The 19,567-nt window shown below is 44.4% G+C and overlaps 1 protein-coding gene across 4 annotated transcripts in view; it reads left to right on the top strand.

The window, feature by feature from the left end:
* The window catches only part of Alkbh3 (alkB homolog 3, alpha-ketoglutarate dependent dioxygenase), a 42,956-nt gene extending 26,214 nt beyond the window's left edge, over positions 1-16,742 (top strand). For 3 of the 4 annotated variants that reach the window (XM_042671110.1, XM_042671108.1, XM_042671109.1), the window contains exons 9-10: positions 14,632-14,730; positions 16,432-16,742. In XM_042671110.1, the coding sequence (XP_042527044.1) occupies positions 14,632-14,730; positions 16,432-16,524 (192 nt within the window). In that variant the 3' untranslated portion in view covers positions 16,525-16,742. Of the gene's footprint in view, positions 1-844; positions 895-14,631; positions 14,731-16,431 lie in introns of all 4 variants that reach the window. The other variant, XR_006146242.1, reaches the window with a different exon arrangement.
* The last annotated feature ends 2,825 nt before the right edge of the window (positions 16,743-19,567 follow it).

The following is a 19,567-nucleotide window of genomic DNA, read 5'->3' as shown; positions in this document are numbered from 1 at the left end:
AGAACAGAGCAAGAAAAGAGGCCAGGAGACAGAAGAAGAGCTCAGTTGGCCTTGTCTATACAAACTAACACCAAGGAAAGGGAAGAGAGCCTGCATTCAAATGAGTATAAGGTTTTGTTTTGTTGTTTGTGCTGGTACTGGGCTCAAAGCCTTGCAATCTTGCTTGACTTCTTAAAGCTGGTACTCTACCACTTGAGCCATGCCTCCACTATGGGATTTTGCTGTTTATTTTGGAGATGAAGTTTCACAGAGTTTTCTGCCTAGTCTGGCTTTGAACCTTCATCCTCCAGATCTGAGCCTCCTTAGTAGATTACAGGAATGAGCCACCAGCACCTGGCCAGAGCATGGATATTTAAGGTAGTAGGGGAAGGGTGAGTCTGTCACCTGTCTGAAACCCACTTGACCTGAGGGACATGACTACCTTCCACATGAGAGGACTTCAGGGAATGTGCACCCAAGTTTCCTTGGGGTAAAGAGAAAGAGGGGACCTTTAGAGCTCATAGAGGTTGATGATATAGGTGAGTTTGTGTTTTTCTGAGAGACAGGATGCAGGAGAGAGAGAGTAGGGTGTTGTGTGTTTGTATGGGTCATATCCAGCAATGTCTGGGAAGGATCTCCTGGTTGTTGATGAGTGACTGGTGGAATTTGCATCTCTGCTAGTGGCTGAGGTCAGCTGTTGGGAATCGTGGGACCTGTCCTATACCCTTAGAGGATGCAGGCATTTGTTTCTGGTGCTGTGGTCTTGGGTGGAAACTCTTTCAAAACGGCACTTTCTTCAAGCTGCGTTTCTTGGAAATGTTCTATTACCAGGAATGGATCCTCATCACATGACATCTTCTTTCAGATCACATGCAGGATGGCTAGAATGGTCACACTGTCAACACAAATAGCCAGGTTAGTTCTTATTTAAATTCTTAACTTCCCACCTCCTTCCTGTCCCTCAACAACAAATCTGATCAGCAGACCCCATCAACAGATATTTCCTTCTAAATTTCATTACCTTCACCTGGGCTTGAAGAGGAAAGGCAGGAGTCTGCCTGCTAGCTTGGACTGCAAGGGCTTCATCATTGATATCTGCAGAGAGCTCTGCTGCAGTAGGCAACTGCCCAGGACTTCAAACACTCTTGTATAAGTTGGCAAGCTCCTGCAGCAAGATCATAGGATGGGCCCAGGTCACCTTTCATATGAGCAGTTGCACCTTCCAGTTCTTTTTGCTTACTTTTCTCATTCACTTCACCAGAACCTTCCAACCCTGTGAATGCCAAAAGTCAGGAGTTTGGTCAAAACAAAACAAAAAAACCAAGGTGTGTATGAGGCAGGTTTCAAACCGTTTTTGAACCAATTACCTCAGTGGTTTCAAAGCCGCTTATCCGGCTAAATCTCTTTCTTTAGTGGATCCTATTTCAAAACCAGCTGCTTCTGTTTCTAAAGTAATGTATTTCAGATCAATGCTGAGAGATGTCATCATTTAAATGTGGCTGAGTCAGCAGAATAAGTGCACAGGAGACTTTATGGGGTCCTACCTTTATTCTCCCCAGAATTCCCGTAACTAATAGATTGTGTTAATATCCATTTTACAGTATGTTCTCATTGTACACATAAGTCCAGCTGTTCTTGCATCATGCTGTAGGAACAACCACAACATCCAAACACAGCTGCAGGCATCCATTGGCCCAGCCATATCCCCAAGGGCAAGGCAACTCCACTGTGCAGGGAAAGCAGCTGAGAAGAACTGATAACTGAAAAAAGGGACAAGCATAGTATATCCATAAGTTGGGAGATAGGGTAAGTAGAGGAACATTTGGCCCTTAGCAGCTACATAGCTGCATTTAATTTTCAAATATCATTTTAGCCTATTCAGAAGCTTTAGCTATTCTTGTCAATCACCTCTACTGTTTATCTGGTCCCTGGGCCAGAGAACTAGGGACATCTCTGATATAGCTATCCTCAAGTTGAAAAAAACCTTCTGCTTGACCCCATAAGTGTTCTAACAACTTAGTTTTGTTCTTGTGTTTGAAGCAACAGATTTGGAGCTAGAGAGTAGCTCAGTGGTAGGGCCCATATGAAGTCTTGGAAGTTCAATCTCAGGACTGTCTAATACAATAGCAACAACAAAAGATTCTGGAAGATTCTGGTGTCTGCATCGTTCTCCCTTTCCTCACAGCTTAACTCCCTCTTGAAATATCTGTTCTGTTAAAATGATACTGTCATTGACCTAATCTCAAACATGCTGGCATTTCCTCCGTCATTACTCTTCTTTCTTGTAATACTGGTCACTAGTGTCCATCTCTTCTGGGCATGAAACTTAATCATAATTTAGCTGTTCTTTCTCCTATTGGTTTCTGAAATACTGTCTCATCATGGCTCTTCCTATACTTTTCTCCTTGTACTTTTTCCATCTCCTTTGAGTTTGTTTTCTTTATGTTAAAATATGGATTAAGTACAGATGTCAAAGATTATCTTTGAGGCTGGGAATGTGGCTTAGTGGTAGAGTACTTGCCTAGTCTGCATGAAGCCCTGGGTTTGATTCCTCAGTACCACGTAAACAGAAAAGGCCGGAAATGGCTCTGTGGCTCAAGTGGTAGAGTGCTAACCTTGAGCAAAAGAAGCTCAGGGACAGTGCCCCTGGCCCTGAGTTCAAGTCCCAAGACTGGCAAAAAGAAAAAAGGAAGGAGGAAAAGAAGGAAGGGAAGACGGAAAGAAGGAAGGAAGGAAGGAAAAAAAGAAAAGAAAAAAGATTATCTTTGCCGGGCGGCTGGTGGCTCACTCATGTAATCCTAGCTACTCAGGAGGCTGAGATCTGAGGATCGCTATTCAAAGCCAGCTCAGGCAGAAAGTCTGTGAGACTCGTATCTCCAATAAAGCATTCAGAAAACCAGAAGTGGTGCAATGACTCAAGTGGTAGAGCAATAGCCTTGAGCTGAATAGCTGATGGACTTCGTTCAGGCCCAGAGTTCAAGCCCTATGACTAACAAAAAAAAAAGATTATCTTTGAAGGCGGGGTGTATTAGCTCACAGTTGTAATCTCTGCTACTTGGCAGGCCGAATTCTGGAGTTTGTGATTCAAGGCCAGATGGGAAAAAGTTAGCTAGAACCCCATCTAAACCAATAGCCTGCTCCTATAAACCCAGCTGTGTGGGAAGCGTAAAAAGTAGCATCAAGGTCTAGGCCAGCCACAGTATAAATTTGAAACTCTTATTTGCAAAATAATAAAAGTAAAAAGGGCTGGGGGTATGTCTCAAACAGTAGAGCGCTTGCTCAGCAAGCATGAAGTCCTGAGCTCACCTACATCCCTTCTCACAGTTAAAAAAAAATTATCCTTGGTTCTGTTATTTTTCTCTGCACAGTTTTCAGGAGATTATAAACTAGCAGTAAACCCACATGGGCCAGGCCACTTTCTGCCTTGTCGTTTTGTGCCCAGTGTTCCACACCAGGTGTGTGTGCTTTAATTGAATAAGCAACCAAATGTGATCTCATCAATTCTTACAGCTTGGCCATTATTTCTTTGGTGGGGTGACTTCTAAATCTCTTGTCCACAGTGTTGCTTCCGCCTGTTTTCAGCTGATGCATTCTATGTGTTTATAGGACATTTCCACTTAATAATAACACATGTAACTTCCAAAATTAGAGTCTCAGGAAAAACTCCACATCTCCATCTGCTGTAAGCCCATTTTGCTGGCGATATCACCATTCTCTTGGTCAGATTAACATAGATTATTTCAACTCTTCTTGTTCCCTCAATGCCAAAATTTTCTTTCTCCCTTCTTCTTTCCTCCCTTCTCTTCCTCTTTTTCCTTCCCTCTCCTCCCCTTCCTCCTTTCTCTTCTTGCCTTCCTTCCTTTCCTTTCTTCCTCTTTTTTTTTTGATACAGGGTCTTACTATTTTGCCCGGGCTAGCCCAAACTCACAAGCCTCCTACCTCTGCCTTCTGAGTAGCTGAGATTGTAGGTATATACCACCATGCGTGGCTTTTTAATTCATTCTTTTTCTTTAAAGTATAATTTTATTTTTACTTTTTTCCCAAAGGACAGTTTTTCTTCCGCCCTTAAGGATCCTCTACTTGGGCCTGGTTGGTGCCAACCCTGGGGCAGCAGCAGCTGTATAAACTAGGCTGGTAGTGGTGTTTGTCCTTCCAAGTTTCACGAAATTGATTCCTGACCACTTTGCTGTGAATGACACAACTCAAACAGAAACACAGCTTCACGTAGAGCTGGGGAAACATCGAAAATATTTTCTTTGGAAAGGTCCAGGCCTGCAGCCTTTACCATGTATTCTAGTCAGCTTCTTAACAATCTAGTCTTTGGGCACATACCCAGTGCAGCTTATGCAGCAAATAGGCTACATGTGGCCAAGGCCCTTTTGGGTGCAGCTGTTGTTTTTTGTTTTTTATCATCTTGGAAGTGAGGACCTGAGACTTGTTTCTTTTTTGGGAAATTCAGTGTCATCCAGGATAACCTTGAAGCCCCCTTTCCAAGGGCTGGGTTACAGGTATGTACCACTACACCTTGCTAATTCTTTCTTGAAAGGTCTGAAGATCCCATCTTTTTTACAGTATGGCCAAAACACAAAAATTGCCTTTTACTCTTCTTTATTTTTTTTAATCTTTAAGTTAGTTGCAAAGGGGTTATAATTCAACATGTTTGAGTACAGTGCATCTTGATCAATGCCACTCCTTCTGCCTTTTACTCTTGATGTTCTTTATTCCAGTCTCTGGAATAACCTCGTGTCTAGCTAGGCACCAGGTAGTATTTTTAGTAGCAGTTCTTTTCTGCCTTTACCTTCCCCCCTGTGTTCCTGCCAGACATTGGGGTAGCACCTACTGAGTGTTGAGTAGTTGCTCAGCTGTGGGAAGATGCCAGTAAGTGGGACAAGTAGAGTCCCTGCTCTCATGGAGGTCACAAGAGATGATGATGCTCAGAAACGCAGAAAGCAATCATCACAACTTGTGGGTGGGTCTGAACTTGGCTGTTCTCTATGTGGTGGGTGTAAGTGGGGTTGTGACATGGTCCCACTTAACATTTGTGCAGGCTCACACTGGATGTCATGTGAAGATTAGCTCGGGGACAGGCAAGAAGAGGAGACAAGCAGATGTTGGTGGCCAAAGTGGTTGTGGGAAGCTGCTGGCTTGTTCTCAGATGCTGTAGGGAGGGAGGAAGTGAGTGGATTTGAGGAATATCTTTGAGGAATGAACCAGTAGAACTTGCCAGAATTTCAGATGCGGAGCAAGATTTGAGAATGGACTCCCATGTTTCTGGCTTCACCAATTAGTAGATGGAGGTGCTGCTGACTCAGAGGAGAAAATGAATTTCTGCATTTTGTCCGTGCGTGCGTGCATGCGTGCGTGCGTGCGTGCGTGCGTGCGTGTGTGTGTGTGTCCTGGGGCTTGAACTCAGGCCTAGGTGTTATTCCTGAGTTTTTATGTTCAAGACTAGCACTCTACCACTGAGCCATAGATCCATGTTTGGCTTTTTGATTATTAATTGGAATTAACAGAGTCTCAGGGACTTTTCTGTCTAGGCTGGTTTTTTGAACTAAGGTCCTCAGATCTCATCTTCCTGAGTAGGTAGGATTCTAGCATGAGCCACCAGTGCCCAGTGTGTTCTAGTTATAGAGTCCAATCTATAATCTTCCTTTGTATACTTTCTGCTGTAGCTGTGATGACAAGTGTGTCCCACTGTACCTAGCTATTGAGTTAAGATTAGTTGTTAGGAACTTTTTGCCTGGGCTGGCCTTGATCCTGGCAGTCCTTCTGATCTCTGCCTTCTGAGAGCAGCTAGGTTAACAGATGTAAGCCATCTTTGCTTAGTAGAATTTGTCCTTCCTTTCTTCTTTCTTTCCCTTCCTTCTTTCCTTCCTTTCCTTCCTTCCTTCCTTCCTTCCTTCCTTCCTTCCCTCCTTCCCTCCCTTACTCTCTCCCTCCTTCCCTTCCTTCTTTTCTTTCTTTCTTTGCTTTGCTTTTCTTTGCTTTCTGTGCCAGTCTTGGGGCTTGAACTCAAGGCACTGAACTCAGGCACTTGAGCTTCTTTTTCTTTTTTTTTCTTTTTTTGTCGGTCATGGGGCTTGAACTCTGGGCCTGGGCGCTGTCCCTCAGCTCTTCAGCTCAAGGCGAGCGCTCTACCACTTGAGCTACAGCACCACTTCCGGTTTTCTAGTGGTTTATTGGAGATAGGAGTCTCATGGTCTTTCCTGCCCGGGCTGGCTTTGAACCGTGATCCTCAGATCTCAGCCTCCTGAGTAGCTAGGATTACAGGCGTGAGCCACTAGCGCCCGGCTTTGAGCTTCTTTTTCTCACAGATAGTGCTCTACCACTTGAGCCACCACTTCACTTCTAGCTTTTTTGCTAGTTTAGTGGAGATAGAGCCTCACAGACTTTCCTGGCTCAGGGATTTACTGCCTGGGCTGGTTTTGAACCAAGATCCTCAGATCTCAATCTCCTGATTATCCAGGATTACCAACATGAGCAAACAGATTTTGCCCTTTTTTAAGAGTATCATCTTCTACATGTTTCCTGGACGATACTTGAGAGTTTCACATGTAAAGTAGGCCACTGATTATAGATTACCTGGATTAGAGATGGCATTTGGGATTGTCAGAATGACAGTAGTAAAACACTAACAATGCATAACAAGGTATAGTGTGGACTCTGTGCCTGTCTTTTTTTCTAAGTACTTTGCACTGAATCCTTCAAAAATCTTTTCTAGTTGAGCTGTGAATGTCCCATTGACAGACAAGGTGCTGAGACATTCGCTGCTCATTCACTGCAAGATGGCTCCGATGACTACTTCTTGAAAATGATAAGCACAGCCATGGAATCACACATGCTTGTTCATGACAAGAGAACAAAGGAGCATGAAGTGAGCTGGAGCTCTCTGCTCTTGTCATTGTGTTTTTCCAGCTCAGGAAAGTTTCCCTGTTCTCCTCCTGGACCACAGAATGAAGTGCACGTGTCTCAGCCAGGTTGTCAAATCTTCCTGGAATCTGTACCAATCTGCCTGGTCTCTGTCTGTTCTTTGCATGGCTACTACATTCTACTGAGTGATCTGTCTGCCCTCTCTTAGACAGGGTATGGGAATTCTTGTTCACTCAAGTCCCTTCCTGGCCTCCAGCGTCTCTGTAGACCCTGAGCTTCCCCGATGTCTCCATTGCAGAAACTAATAATAGTTACTGTGTGGCAGGTGCCTCCTGTGAGTTGGGGGATAAGAACCAGGTAGCAGCTTGTGTTTCTCCTTCCTGTTCACATGTGTCTTGTTTCCATAAGCAACTTCTTGATAAAAAGAGGAGATATTTCTTAGATAAAACACATCTGAGACCCAGAAGATCTAGAAAACCAAATGTCTCATTGTTAATTGAGATCAAACATTTGGAAGTACGTTTTGCTTTCAGTGGGGAGTGAGATGAACACAGTACTGTTAGGGAAAACAGTACTGTGTCATGTGGCAGAGGGCATCCAGGAAGTATAGCTGATGGCAGCTGGCATGGAGAGTTTACAGGCCAGCTAGAGTGAATGACAGGAGAACAAAAGAAGCTAACCATGTCAGCACAGCTGGGGAAGCCTTCGGCTGAATCTGGCCTCCAGACTTGTAGCTACTGCCCAGTGTTTTTAAAGGAACTGAATTACATGAGGGGAAATACACACACACACACGAGCCAACTTACCAGCCAGTTTCCCTGGGACAGACAGACACACACACACACACACACACGAGCTGACTTGCCAAGCCAGTTTACACACACACACACACACACACACACACACACACACACACACACACACACACACACACACACACACACACACACACACACACACACACGAGCTGACTTGCCAAGCCAGTTTCCCTGGGACACATACACAAACGAGCTGACTTGCCAGCCAACTTCACACACACACACACACACACACACACACACACACACACACACACACACACACGAGCCGACTTACCAGCCAGTTTCCCTGGGACAGACAGACAGACACACACACACACACACACACACACACACACGAGCTGACTTGCCAAGCCAGTTTCCCTGGGACACACACACAAACGAGCTGACTTGCCAGCCAACTTCACACACACACACACACACACACACACACACACACACACACACACACACACGAGCTGACTTGCCAGCCAGCTTCCCTGGGAAACCAAGAAGATCAAGAAAGAATAAGAAGGGGCTGCTTGTTCACAGACCCTACTCCATACTGTGCACCCAGACACACCCTTTGGTTTTGCTCCCTGCTTGTGTTTGTGCCCCTAGGGGGTCATCAGTTGCCACACAATGAGAGCAGGCAATGTGACAGGATTGCAGGGCAGTGGGGCTTACTGTGGAGAGCATAGGCTACATTCACTTCCTGGCCCTGCGTTCACTTTTTTTGTAGTAAGAATCATCAGGAATGTATGTGTATAGGCCACCACTAGAGTTGTTCTTATCCAGAAAGTGTGGCAGGAGGATTAAGTGCCTCTAAGTACCTGAGTATTGTTATAAACAGAAGCATAGGGCCTGGCACCAGTAGTTTACACCTATAACCCTAGCTAGTCAGGAAATCTGAGGATCGTGGTTTGAAGTCAGTCCTGACAGCAAAATCCATGAGATTTCTATCTCAACTAATCACCAAAAAGAAAAAGAAAAACAGAAGTGAAGTTGTAAAGCTATGGCTTTATCCACTGATCACTAGCTTTGAGCAAAAGAAGCTCAGAGTCTGCCCAGGCCCTGAATTCAAGCCCAAGGATTGCTGTAGGCATGCACACGTGTGCATGTACACACACACACACAAAAGCATAGGTATTGGGGATATAGCTAAGTAGAAGGATGCCTGCCTGGCATGCATGGAGCCCCAGGTTTGATCTTCAGCACAAAAAAAGAAAAGCAAGGAAAACAAACATACTAAAAAATAAAAATATAAGATCCAAGAAGTCTAGGTTAGCTAGAGAAAGAGTTAAACCTAAAAAAAGTAAACTTCTTTTTTTTTAACTAAAAGGAAATGCACTTGCATGTTTAACTTTCCACAGGATGAGAAAAGACTTTCTAAGCATAAAAAGACATGAAAGTGAGCCAAAGAAAGGTTAGTAGACTTGACTCTCAAAAAATCCCAATTTATTCTGTGTTAAATAACATAAACACAGTTAAAGTTAGGCATTTCAGAAGAAAAGTATTTTAAAAACCTGTAACAAATGGCAAATGAGTTTCTATGTATGGTGATAGATAAATAGACAAATGTTAAGACCCCAGAGAACAATGGGCAAAGGCTGAGAAACAAAAATTCAAGCAGCAAATAGGCATGAAAAACTGGTGGACTGAACCAGTAAGCACAGAATTGTCACTTGAATGAGTTGTCACCTCTCCCCCTAATTTCTTCCCTATCATTGTCAGCTGATAGTTTGGTCAGAAGATAGATATTGTCATATTTTCCAGATAGAATCACAAATTGTTATAGACTTCTCAAGAAAGCCATTTGGTAGTAGAAACCGAATGCCTTGAAGTCCATACCTTGGGGCCCAGAAATCTATCCTAGACATAGACATAAGGTTTTTGTTTTTTTTGTCAGTCATTGGGCTTGAACTCAGGGCCTGTGTGCTATCCCTGAGCTTTTTTCCTCTCAAAGCAAGCACTCTACCACTTTGAACCACAACTCCCCTTTCTACCCTAGACATATATTTGATTCCTGGGCCGTGCATCTTGTATATACATTTTTCTAATTTGGGGAGGGGAAGGGGAATAACAAAATGCTGAAACTAGGACACAGGTTGACCCATTGTAACAAGAGGCGAGGCGTACAAGACACTGTTTTAAAAACGAACTTTACAACTTGGGAAGAGAAGGGATAGTAGGGGAAAAACAAAGGAGGGGCTAACAATGCTCGATAGGAATTGTACTCATTACCTTACTCATGTAATTGTAACCCCTGTGTAGAGTATCTTTATAATAAAAAAAAAAAAGATTTTTTTTCTGTCAGTCATTGGGCTTGAACTCAGGGCCTGTGTGCTATCCCTGAGCTTTTTCGTGCAAAGCTAGCGAATCTATACTAGACATAAGATAGAATTTGAAGAATCTATCCTAGACATAGATAGATTTTTTTTTTTTTTTGGTCAGTCATGGGGCTTGAACTCTGGGCTTGAGCGCTGTCCCTCAGCTCTTCAGCTCAAGGCAAGCGCTCTACTGCTTGAGCTACAACACTACTTCTGCTTTTCTAGTGGTTTATTGGAGATAAGAGTCTCACGGACCTTCCTTGCCCAGACTGGCTTTGAACCATGATCCTCAGATCTCAGCCTCCTGAGTAACTAGGATTACAGGCGTGAGCCACCGGCGCCCAGCATAGATACATACATTTTAAAGATTTTTTTTCTTTTGTCAGTCATTTGGCTTGTGTGCTATACCTGAGCTTATTTTGTTCAAAGCTAACACTTTACCACTTTAAACCACAACAACCCTTTCTACCCTAGACATATATTTAGAAATGCTTTGCCTCAAATTTACTTGCTGTAGCCTTTCCTTTATCAAAACAACACTGGGATATTAAAATCTCAGTTGCCAACAGTGTGTTCCCTGCTGTTATGTATATCCTTACCACTAGCACAAAATCCAACATTCACAGGGACCCAAAAGTATTTATGAGTTTAAAGAGGAAAGAAAATGCTCATATAAGAAATATAATTCTAGGGGCTGGGAAGGTGGCTCGGTGGTAGAGTGCTTGCCTTGCATGCCTGAGGCCCTGGATTCGATTCCTCAGCGCCACATAAGCAAAAAGAAAAAAGCGGAAGTGGCACTGTGGCTCCAGTGGTAGAGCACTAGCCTTGAGCTGAAGAGCTGAGGGACAGTGCCCAGGCCCAGAGTTCAAACCCCACGACTGGACCCAAAAAAATAAAATCCTATTTTAAAATGACTGCATATTTAAAGACAGAAAACAATTGTATATAGAATGTTGTCTGTGTTGTGTGAGTTCTGAAAGACAGGATTAAAGGTGATTTTCTGTATTTTCTTGATACTCTCAGTCGTGGAGCACATATTTGTTGGTGTGACAGGCAATTAAGCATGTTTCTCAAGGGTAGGACAGCTAAGAAAGTAATGAGGAGAAACATTACAGACTGTTCTTTACATTAGTGAGCTTGTTACTCATATTCTCAAAAGAAATTATAACAATGATGACTTGGAAGTAATGATAGTTAGAATTTCTAAGACACTGTTTTAGGACAAGAAAGGGATGATCACAAGAAAGATCTAAATTTCACACAGCTTGACTTGCCTGCCACAGTTCCACTTCCAGCTTTTTGGTGGTGAACTGGAGATAAGAGTCTCAAGGACTTTTACTACTTAGGCTGACTTTGAACCTCAGTCCTCAGATATCAGCCTCCTGAATAGCTAGGATTATAAGAGTGAGTTACTAGCACCCAGTTCCCTTCCCCTTCTAAAAACAACTTTAACAGGTTTCATTGTTTTGTTTCAAACATGCAAATAAACCATGTGGACTATATTCATCCTCAATCACCCTCTTTGCTAGCCCTCTAGTGCACTGTCTTTGTAACAAGAAGGGAAATTTCTAGGTGGACTGTTGGAAGGTTAGTAATGTACCAGTGAGCACATCAGATTTTTTTTCCCCCCTAACTAGCATTTTTCTAAAGGAAACTGAAGAAGATACCTCTTCTGGGGTGGGGATAACAGTTGTGCTACATCCCAGTATTTTGTTGGAAAATATAATTAAGTGTTTAAATGAACTGGCAGTTGTTAGAGAGTTGTTGGAGTGTTGCCTGACATTACTGTGAATGCTGTGTGTTTTATTAGTATGAAAATACATGTTGTTTTTTTTGTTTTTTTTTTTTTTTGTCGGTCGTGGGGCTTGAACTCTGGGCCTGGGCGCTGTCCCTCAGCTCTTCAGCTCAAGGCGAGCGCTCTACCACTTGAGCTACAGTGCCACTTCCGGTTTTCTGGTGGTTTATTGGAGATAGGAGTCTCATGGTCTCTCCTGCCTGGGCTGGCTTTGAACCGTGATCCTCAGATCTCAGCCTCCTGAGTAGCTAGGATTACAGGCGTGAGTCACCAGCGCCCGGCTGAAAATACATAAGTTTTGCTTTTGCCTTTTCTCTTGAAAGGTTTCAAGAGTGTAGAAAAGCAAGAGCATCTCTATTGGCTGTATGTGACCCTCATAACTCCCTTCACCCATAAAGTATAGGAAAATGTCAGTAATGGGTCTTAAGTGGGTATGTTTTGTGTTATTTCGTTTTAAGTGAAGTCCTGAGTAAATTGAAAGAATTACAGAGATGTGTTTAGAGACTTAACCACAGTTAATGAGCTTGCCTCTCATTCACAATCCGGCCATGCTTGCATGGCTGCTGATCCACACATGCCCCAGCCTTTGCACGAAACATGAGCTCCCTGGCCTTTTACCTGCTTCCCACATGGACAAAGTCTTGTGCATCTTGGTTAGGTTAAACAGACTACAGCCTGCTGCTACTCCAGCCTCAGGACATATTTATGAGCCTCCTTCCCGTCCATCTCCCTCTGCACACGTCTCACTGTCCGCTGTCTCCTTTGTGGGCTGCTGAGAGCAACTCCCTCCCGAGTGAAGGCTAGCCTTATCTGATTTTTGGTGAGGCTGCTATGTTAGCTGCAATGTGTTTAAAAGGAGCCCGAGGCTTTCTCTTCGCTTGAGAAATTCAGCTCTTAGGAACATCAAATGGAGTATGACTGTTCAACTTCTTTTTCCACCAGTGCATTTGGAATTCTCTTTCACTTCTCAGGTGCATTTTCCTGCATCACATTTCCAGGTGGAATTACAGGATCACCTCTTCTCTTCCATTGCTCCCAGCACCCGTCTCCCTCCCCAAAGTGTTTGGAATGTTCTAGATCTTTGTCTCACAACCATCCTCATGTAATGGTCAGTGTCTGTCCTGTGTCTTTGCCTCTCTAGTCATGGTGTCTGAGCTTCATTTACACTTTGCGGTCTGTGTTATACTCCCTGATTATATAGCAAGCAGAGGAAATTCTGCTTCCAGCTCAGTTGAACCTTTAGCTGGTAGCTGCCATTCCAGCCTACATTAAGAAAGCTATTGAGCCCCCAAATCTCAAGGGCAATGTACTCTCTCCTCATATCTCTTTTGCAGCAAGACCTTCATCTCTACTAACTGGCTTTTTTTTTTTCATAATGCCTACTTAGCCCCTTTGATATGGAACTGCACCCCCTACCCCAAGTTAAGATCCTCTTTCCAGTGCACTCTGGTTGGCTGGACAGGGAGAAGCTAATGTCTTAGTGTTTTCTTATTCTTGGGAAAGAAAAAAGTAGCGACACAATTAAAAATTGGTCTCCAAAGCCAAAAATTATTTCAAAACATCACTTATGTCTTCTGCCTGCACAAATGATAGCCTGTCCTTGACAAAGTCAAGGCCAGAGATTGGGCCCTGGAACTTAGTCTGTTTATACAAGTCCATTATTGTTTTGATTTCCATTTTCCTGAGGAAATCATTGTAAACAGTAAAGTTCTCAGAAGCACTCCTGCAGTAATAAACATAAACACAGCATTGCACTGCAGTAAATCCCTAGGTCACCTAAATGTAACCTCTGCACTAGACGTGGCCCATCTATTGGTGAAGGTGATGCAGTCAGGAATCTCAGGTCAGTCCTGGTCTCAACTCTTGCCCCATCCTTCCCTGCTGTGAGCTGGGAAGCTGCTCACCCGTCCCCTCCCCACTGTCCAATGTGGAGGCAGAGCCACACCACCTGTTGTGCTTTGCAGGCTGTCCTGTGGAGAGAGACTGACAGTGCTGAGCGCTCCAGAAGAAATGTAAATCAAGGCATTTCTGCGCTCTTGTTCAGGAGTTATAATCCATTCTCAAAGGCTCAAACAACCAGGCCTCCTTTAGCAATACTGCTGTGATCAAACTACAGCTCACATTTTTTCAGAAACTGTTGCCATTGTCTGTTCTGGAAAAAGGAATACATTTCCAAAGCACCGAAGTAGCCATGGGAAGAGCTGTGACTAATGTTACCATTGGCACCAAGTAGTGACTTGGCACAAATCATGAAAAGGTAAAGCAGAACACAGCCCACCAAGCCTTGGGTAAGAGGCCGTCTCCCTCTCTTTCGTGGCTTTGAAAGAAACAAGACTGAATAACACAGAGCTATGGAATTCTTGTATAGGTGACTGTTCTCCCTAGGCCAGTATGGGCTTTTCTGTATTTCAGATGATGATGGTGGTGATCCTAGCTCTTACACAGGTCTTCCAGTGAGCCCATCCCCATATTATTTATACATACCATCTGAGGCTCCCTGGTAGGCAGATGCTGCCATCATCACCATTTAATAAATGAGTAACTCAAGATAGAGAGGTAAAAGAGGTGAACAGCTGCCAAGTGGTGGAACCCATGGGTTCTATCTGTGAGCCTGTGTGGACTGGCGGCAAGTTGTTAGGGCCTATTGCCTGTGGATCAAAAGGAAACAATGTAGCCAGAAAATCTAGGTTTGGTGGCTCATACATGTAATCACAGCAACTCACCTAAAAATCTTAGCACATAGGAGGCTGAGGCAGGAGCATCGTAGGTTAAAGGCTAACCTGGGCTACCTGTCTAGACCTTATCTCAAAAAAAAACCTAAAACTAAATAAGATTCAGTGCAGTGGCTGCTGTCTTCTAGGAAGAGAATGGAGACTACACATATGTGGAAAGAGTGAAGATACCCTTGGATCACGGGACCCTGTTAATCATGGAAGGAGCCACACAAGCTGACTGGCAGGTAGTGATGGATGGGTAGATGCCGGTAATACAGATTCTCTCTGGAGGCAGCTTCTTGGCTGATGGAGAAGTTTTGTTTTTGTTTTTTTGTTTTTTTTGTCAGTTATGGGGGTTGAACTCTGTGCTTGGGCGCTGTCCCTCAGCTCTTTAGCTCAAGGCAAGCTCGCTACCGCTTCAGCCACAACACCACTTCCGATTTATTGGGGATAAGAGTCTCACAGACTTTCCTGCCCAGGCTGGCTTTGAACAGTGATCCTCAGATCTCAACCTCCTGAGTAGCTAGGATTACAGGTGTGAGCCACCGGCATCTGGCCTGATGGAGAAGTATTTATTTCTAAGTAAACATGATAAAAAGCAAGTTGTGAGGTGTACCCGTGGCTCATGCCTATAATCCTAGTTACTCAGGAGGCTGAGATCTGAGTCACTGCTTGAAGCCAACCCTGAGCAGGAAAGTCTGTGTCTTATTTCCAAAAACTGGAAGTAGAACTGTGGCTAAAAGTGATAGAGCACTAGCCTTGAGCAAAAGAGCTCAGGGACAGTGCCTAGGCCCTATGTTCGACAAGAAAAAGCAGGTTGCTCTAATAATAAGCCAAGAGGCAGTAAATTGGCATCTCCAAGGAGTCTTGGAATCAATGGCAGTAAGAATAGACAACTTATCACTTAATCACAATTAAAAAAAAAAAAAAGAACCTCGGGGAAGGTAGGGAGGGGGTAACTGCTCAATAGGAAGTGTACTCATTACCTTGCTCATGTAACTGTAACCCTCTGTATAATATCTTTACAATAAAAAATTAAAATAAAAAAAATCACATCTGTTGTTCACAAACATCTTTATAGTGGGAAAAAAAAAGAATAGACAACTTGAGCAGCAATATCTAGTGTATATATATTTTTTGGTGTCGGTACTGGGGCTTGAACTCAAAGCCTGGGCACTGTCCTGAAGGTTGTTCACTTAAGGCTAGCCACTCTTCCAGTTGAGCCATACCTCCACTTCCAGATTTTTTTTTTTTTTTTTTTTTTTTTGCTGGTTAATTGGAGAAAAGAGTCTCAATCTCTGACACTTTTCCTGCCCAGGCTGGCTTTGAACCATATCCTCAGATCTCAATCTCCTGAATAGCTAGGATTGTAAGCATGAGCCACTAGTGCCTGACTGATGATAGTGTTCTGTATCCAAGCTGGCGCCATCAGTAACCACTAGCTCCCTGTGAACATTAACTACTTAACTGTGACTATGCGTTTTAGTTCATTTACATTCCAGTCCGTTCAGGTGGCTAGTGGTTAACACTTTGCTCCTCTCAACTCCTCAGTGAGGCCAGGCCATTTTTAGGCCAGATATTTTTTAAGGTATGCATATTATGGTGTAAACTCTTAACATGAGAGTCAAGTCCCATGCCTCTCTTTGGCCTCGTCCATTTGTGTTTTTCTTATGAGATTTGGAAAAGCGGCATAGGAGGCTGAGAGGAGCCGCAGTTAGAGAGACAAGCGTGCCTGGCTGCCAGGGTGCTGGCACGGGCGCAGGGTGCTCAGCTGGAGATGTGCTTCAGAGGAGGAGAATGTTTCCAGAAGACATCAGAGAGCTGAAACGCTGCTCATTTCGACAGGGGTAAAATGGAAATGTGTCCAGATCCTCATAAATAAGTCGTAAATTGCTTCCAACTAAAAAATGTGTGTGTTTATGTCAGTTATTTATATTTCCATTTAGCATCGTGTGCCCAAGGAATACCACTCCAGAGAACCGAGAGTAAACCTGACCTTTCGGACCATTTATCCAGACCCAAGAGGGGCACCCCAGTGATGGGAGGTCTTCACAGAAGCCTCTGAGCAAGGCCCACGCAGCCCCTCTGCTGGAGTCTCTCCAAGAAGATGGTGACCTTTGCTTCCCAGCTCCGAGTCTTAAGGAGAACCAGCAGTTCACGTTGGTAATATGTCAGCTGTGGGAAGTTATTCTAAAGCACATCTCAAAATCAAGCATTACCTTCAGGCACATTAAAAACAGCTCTAGCTGTGCTTATAGACAATTGTTCTGCCAATTTATTTATCTTTTTCCCTTCCCTCCCTCCCCCACCCGCCCCCCTATGGCCTTGCACTTGAAGAAACCCGAATGGCCTTGTGCCTCTGGGAAAGGTCCGCACGTGTTTGTGTCTTGTGACGTTAGCAAAGTGGAGATATAAATATGCGTCAGTGACTCTGGAGCCTTCTGTAGGCAGACAGCTGCTGAAACCCAAACAGAGGTGGCTTCATGGGGCTTTGTGGAAGTTTGTCTTGACTCCTTAATATCTTGGCTCGTGGGCTTTTGTAATGGAAATCTGCATGCTTGGGGGCGGGAGGGGGAACACTGTTTAACTGAGTCTCCCTGCCCACTGTCTTCCTGAGACACACTCAGGCTACAGGCTTTCACACAGAGGGAAAGCTGCATGCTCTGCGCTACACTCAGGCAAATACCTGGGACCCTTTGTAATGCAAGAGAAACCCTGCACTCTGAAGGGAGGAATAACCGAAGGTGTCATGAGAAGTAGCAAGCTGAAATTTTGGCTGAAGAGCAGCAAAAGTCCTGGTTAGTGACAGCTGGTCCACATAGATTAGTTTCCCCTAGAGAATGACGTGAGTCATTTAACCCCAGCCAGATAGAAGCTGGAGTGATTGTGCAGGGAGTAGACTTGATGACCTCATGCTCTGCTTACCTGAGACTTCAGACTCCCTGTGACTAAGGCTCTCTCTGACTGACTCACTGCTTTCTTATGCAAGAGCTCCTGAAGTTCAAGGGTTAGTCTGTGATGTCACCCAGGTTCCCAAAACAAAACACAGTGGCTGCACCTTGTGGCATCATGAAAGCACGAGTCTCCTTGACCTTTGACTCAAGAGCAGGATGCCAGATGAACTCCCAACCAAAGAAAGGAAAACCTGAAAGACAATATAAATGGATGCAAGTAGGACACAAGAGTTAGAGTTTCTCTCTTGGCCTGAGGGGGGAAATTGACAGTAGTACCTTCTTGGGTTTTAGCCTGTTTCCATCCATGCCGTCAGAATGACGATCCTCATCATCTCTGGCTCCTTGCATTGAGGTCTCTATCTTTTTAAAGCATATATAGGGCTGGGAAGGTGGCTCAGTGGTAGAGTGCTTGCCTTGAATGCTTGAGGCCCTGGGTTCGATTCCTCAGCACCACATAAGCAGGAAAAAAAAAAGCCGGAAGTGGCGCTGTGGCTCCAGTGGTAGAACACTAGCCTTGACCTGAGCTGAAGAGCTGGGGAACAGCACCCAGGCCCAGAGTTCAGGCCCCACGACCAGACCCAAAAAAAATAAAATAAAGCATATATAACTCCTTCCTGCCAGAAACACTAAATGCTGTATACAATTTGAACATCGTTATTAAGCCTTCCTGGAAGGTACAAATCACTATAAACATAAAATAAACCTCTTAATTCCTAGGTGTTCTCCTATTACAGCCAACAAAACCTGGCTGGGGTAGTACAGCCAGCTTTGGCTAGGAGTCGGATGCCTGACAAAGAAATCCCCCCTCTGTTCCTTGTAAGTAAAGAGATCAGCAAGCAAATGGCTCCAGGTCTCCCAGTATCCTCTCCTCCCCTCCTCTAATGTAGGGCTACCACCTTCCTTTGCTCACCTGTGCATTGGATCTCTCTACTCCTTACACCCCTGTCAGTCAGGAAAATATTTCTTCTTTCCAGCCAATAGGCTGGGTCAACACCCGGGTTTCAGTCAGAGTGCTGCAAATCGTCCCCATTACTCCAGACTCCATATGCCACAGCTGCCATTGATTTCCACACCTGAGAAAATGTCCCTTCTACAGTGTCAGCTAGGTACTTGCGATGTTTAGGAATGGATGGGAATTCCAGAACATGATCAAGGACAGCCCTGTTCAATGACTACATCAGCCTGTTGCCGTTTTACTGCTGATAGGTCTTACCTGGGAACTGGGGTGAAGTTACTTTTGCTAACCTTACAGGCAGAGTAGAGGAAGCAGATGCAACAGCTGCAGCATCAAGAATAGGTTACTTTTTTTTTTTTTTAAGCTTCCTTTTATTTGGGGGGTGGGGTGTGGAGTAAGCTTCAGCAAACTGCTAGCGTTGTCCTGGGAGCCATTATACAGAACCCCTAGTTCCCCACCCCCACCCCAGTGCCCCAAGGACAGGATACTATCCTGTCCAAGGAAGCTGAGTCTCCAAGAGCTTAGTTACATAGTTGAATAGGAGTAGTAGTGGCAGAGCAGATTTCAAACCATTGGTGAGTCCCTGAACCTGGTGCTTCTTGCTCTGCCTTGCTGCGTGGAGTCCTCTGACAGCACCCCTGAGAGCCTGAACCCCACGCTTTGCTCCAGCAGAGACCAGTAGATCACCTATTGGTCCCCTTCTTTCTTGCACATCAGGGCAGGTGTCTGCATCTCATTTTCCCTTAACCAGCTCAAGCATGAGTTTCTTGTGAGAAGCTCTGCTGCCCACTAGCCCAGCCACTTAACTGAGAAGGTTACTTGAAGGAGACAATTTCATGTCAGGTGAATTTAGAAATATTCACCGTGGGCAGGGAATATGCCTTAGTGGTAGAGTGCTAGCCTAGTATGCATGAAGCCCTGGGGTTCAGTTCCTCATAAAAAAAAAGCCAGACGTGGCACTGTGGCCCAAATGGTAGAGTTTTACCCTTGAGCACAGAGAAGACCAGGGACAGAACCCAGGCCCTGACCTGAGTTCAGGCCCCCGGACTGGCAAAAAAAAAAAAAAATTCACCAACCCTCCCAGCAGCTGTAGGAGTTTTCCCCATGACCCCTTCCCTCAGCCTTCTCTGTGAGTACCTTTGGGGATATCAGATTGTATTCCAAGCATTGAAA

This window comes from Dipodomys spectabilis, unplaced genomic scaffold (assembly GCF_019054845.1).
Source record: "Dipodomys spectabilis isolate Male_0828 unplaced genomic scaffold, ASM1905484v1 ptg000599l, whole genome shotgun sequence".
NCBI lineage: Eukaryota > Metazoa > Chordata > Mammalia > Rodentia > Heteromyidae > Dipodomys > Dipodomys spectabilis.
This window is presented reverse-complemented; position numbering and strand designations above follow the sequence as displayed.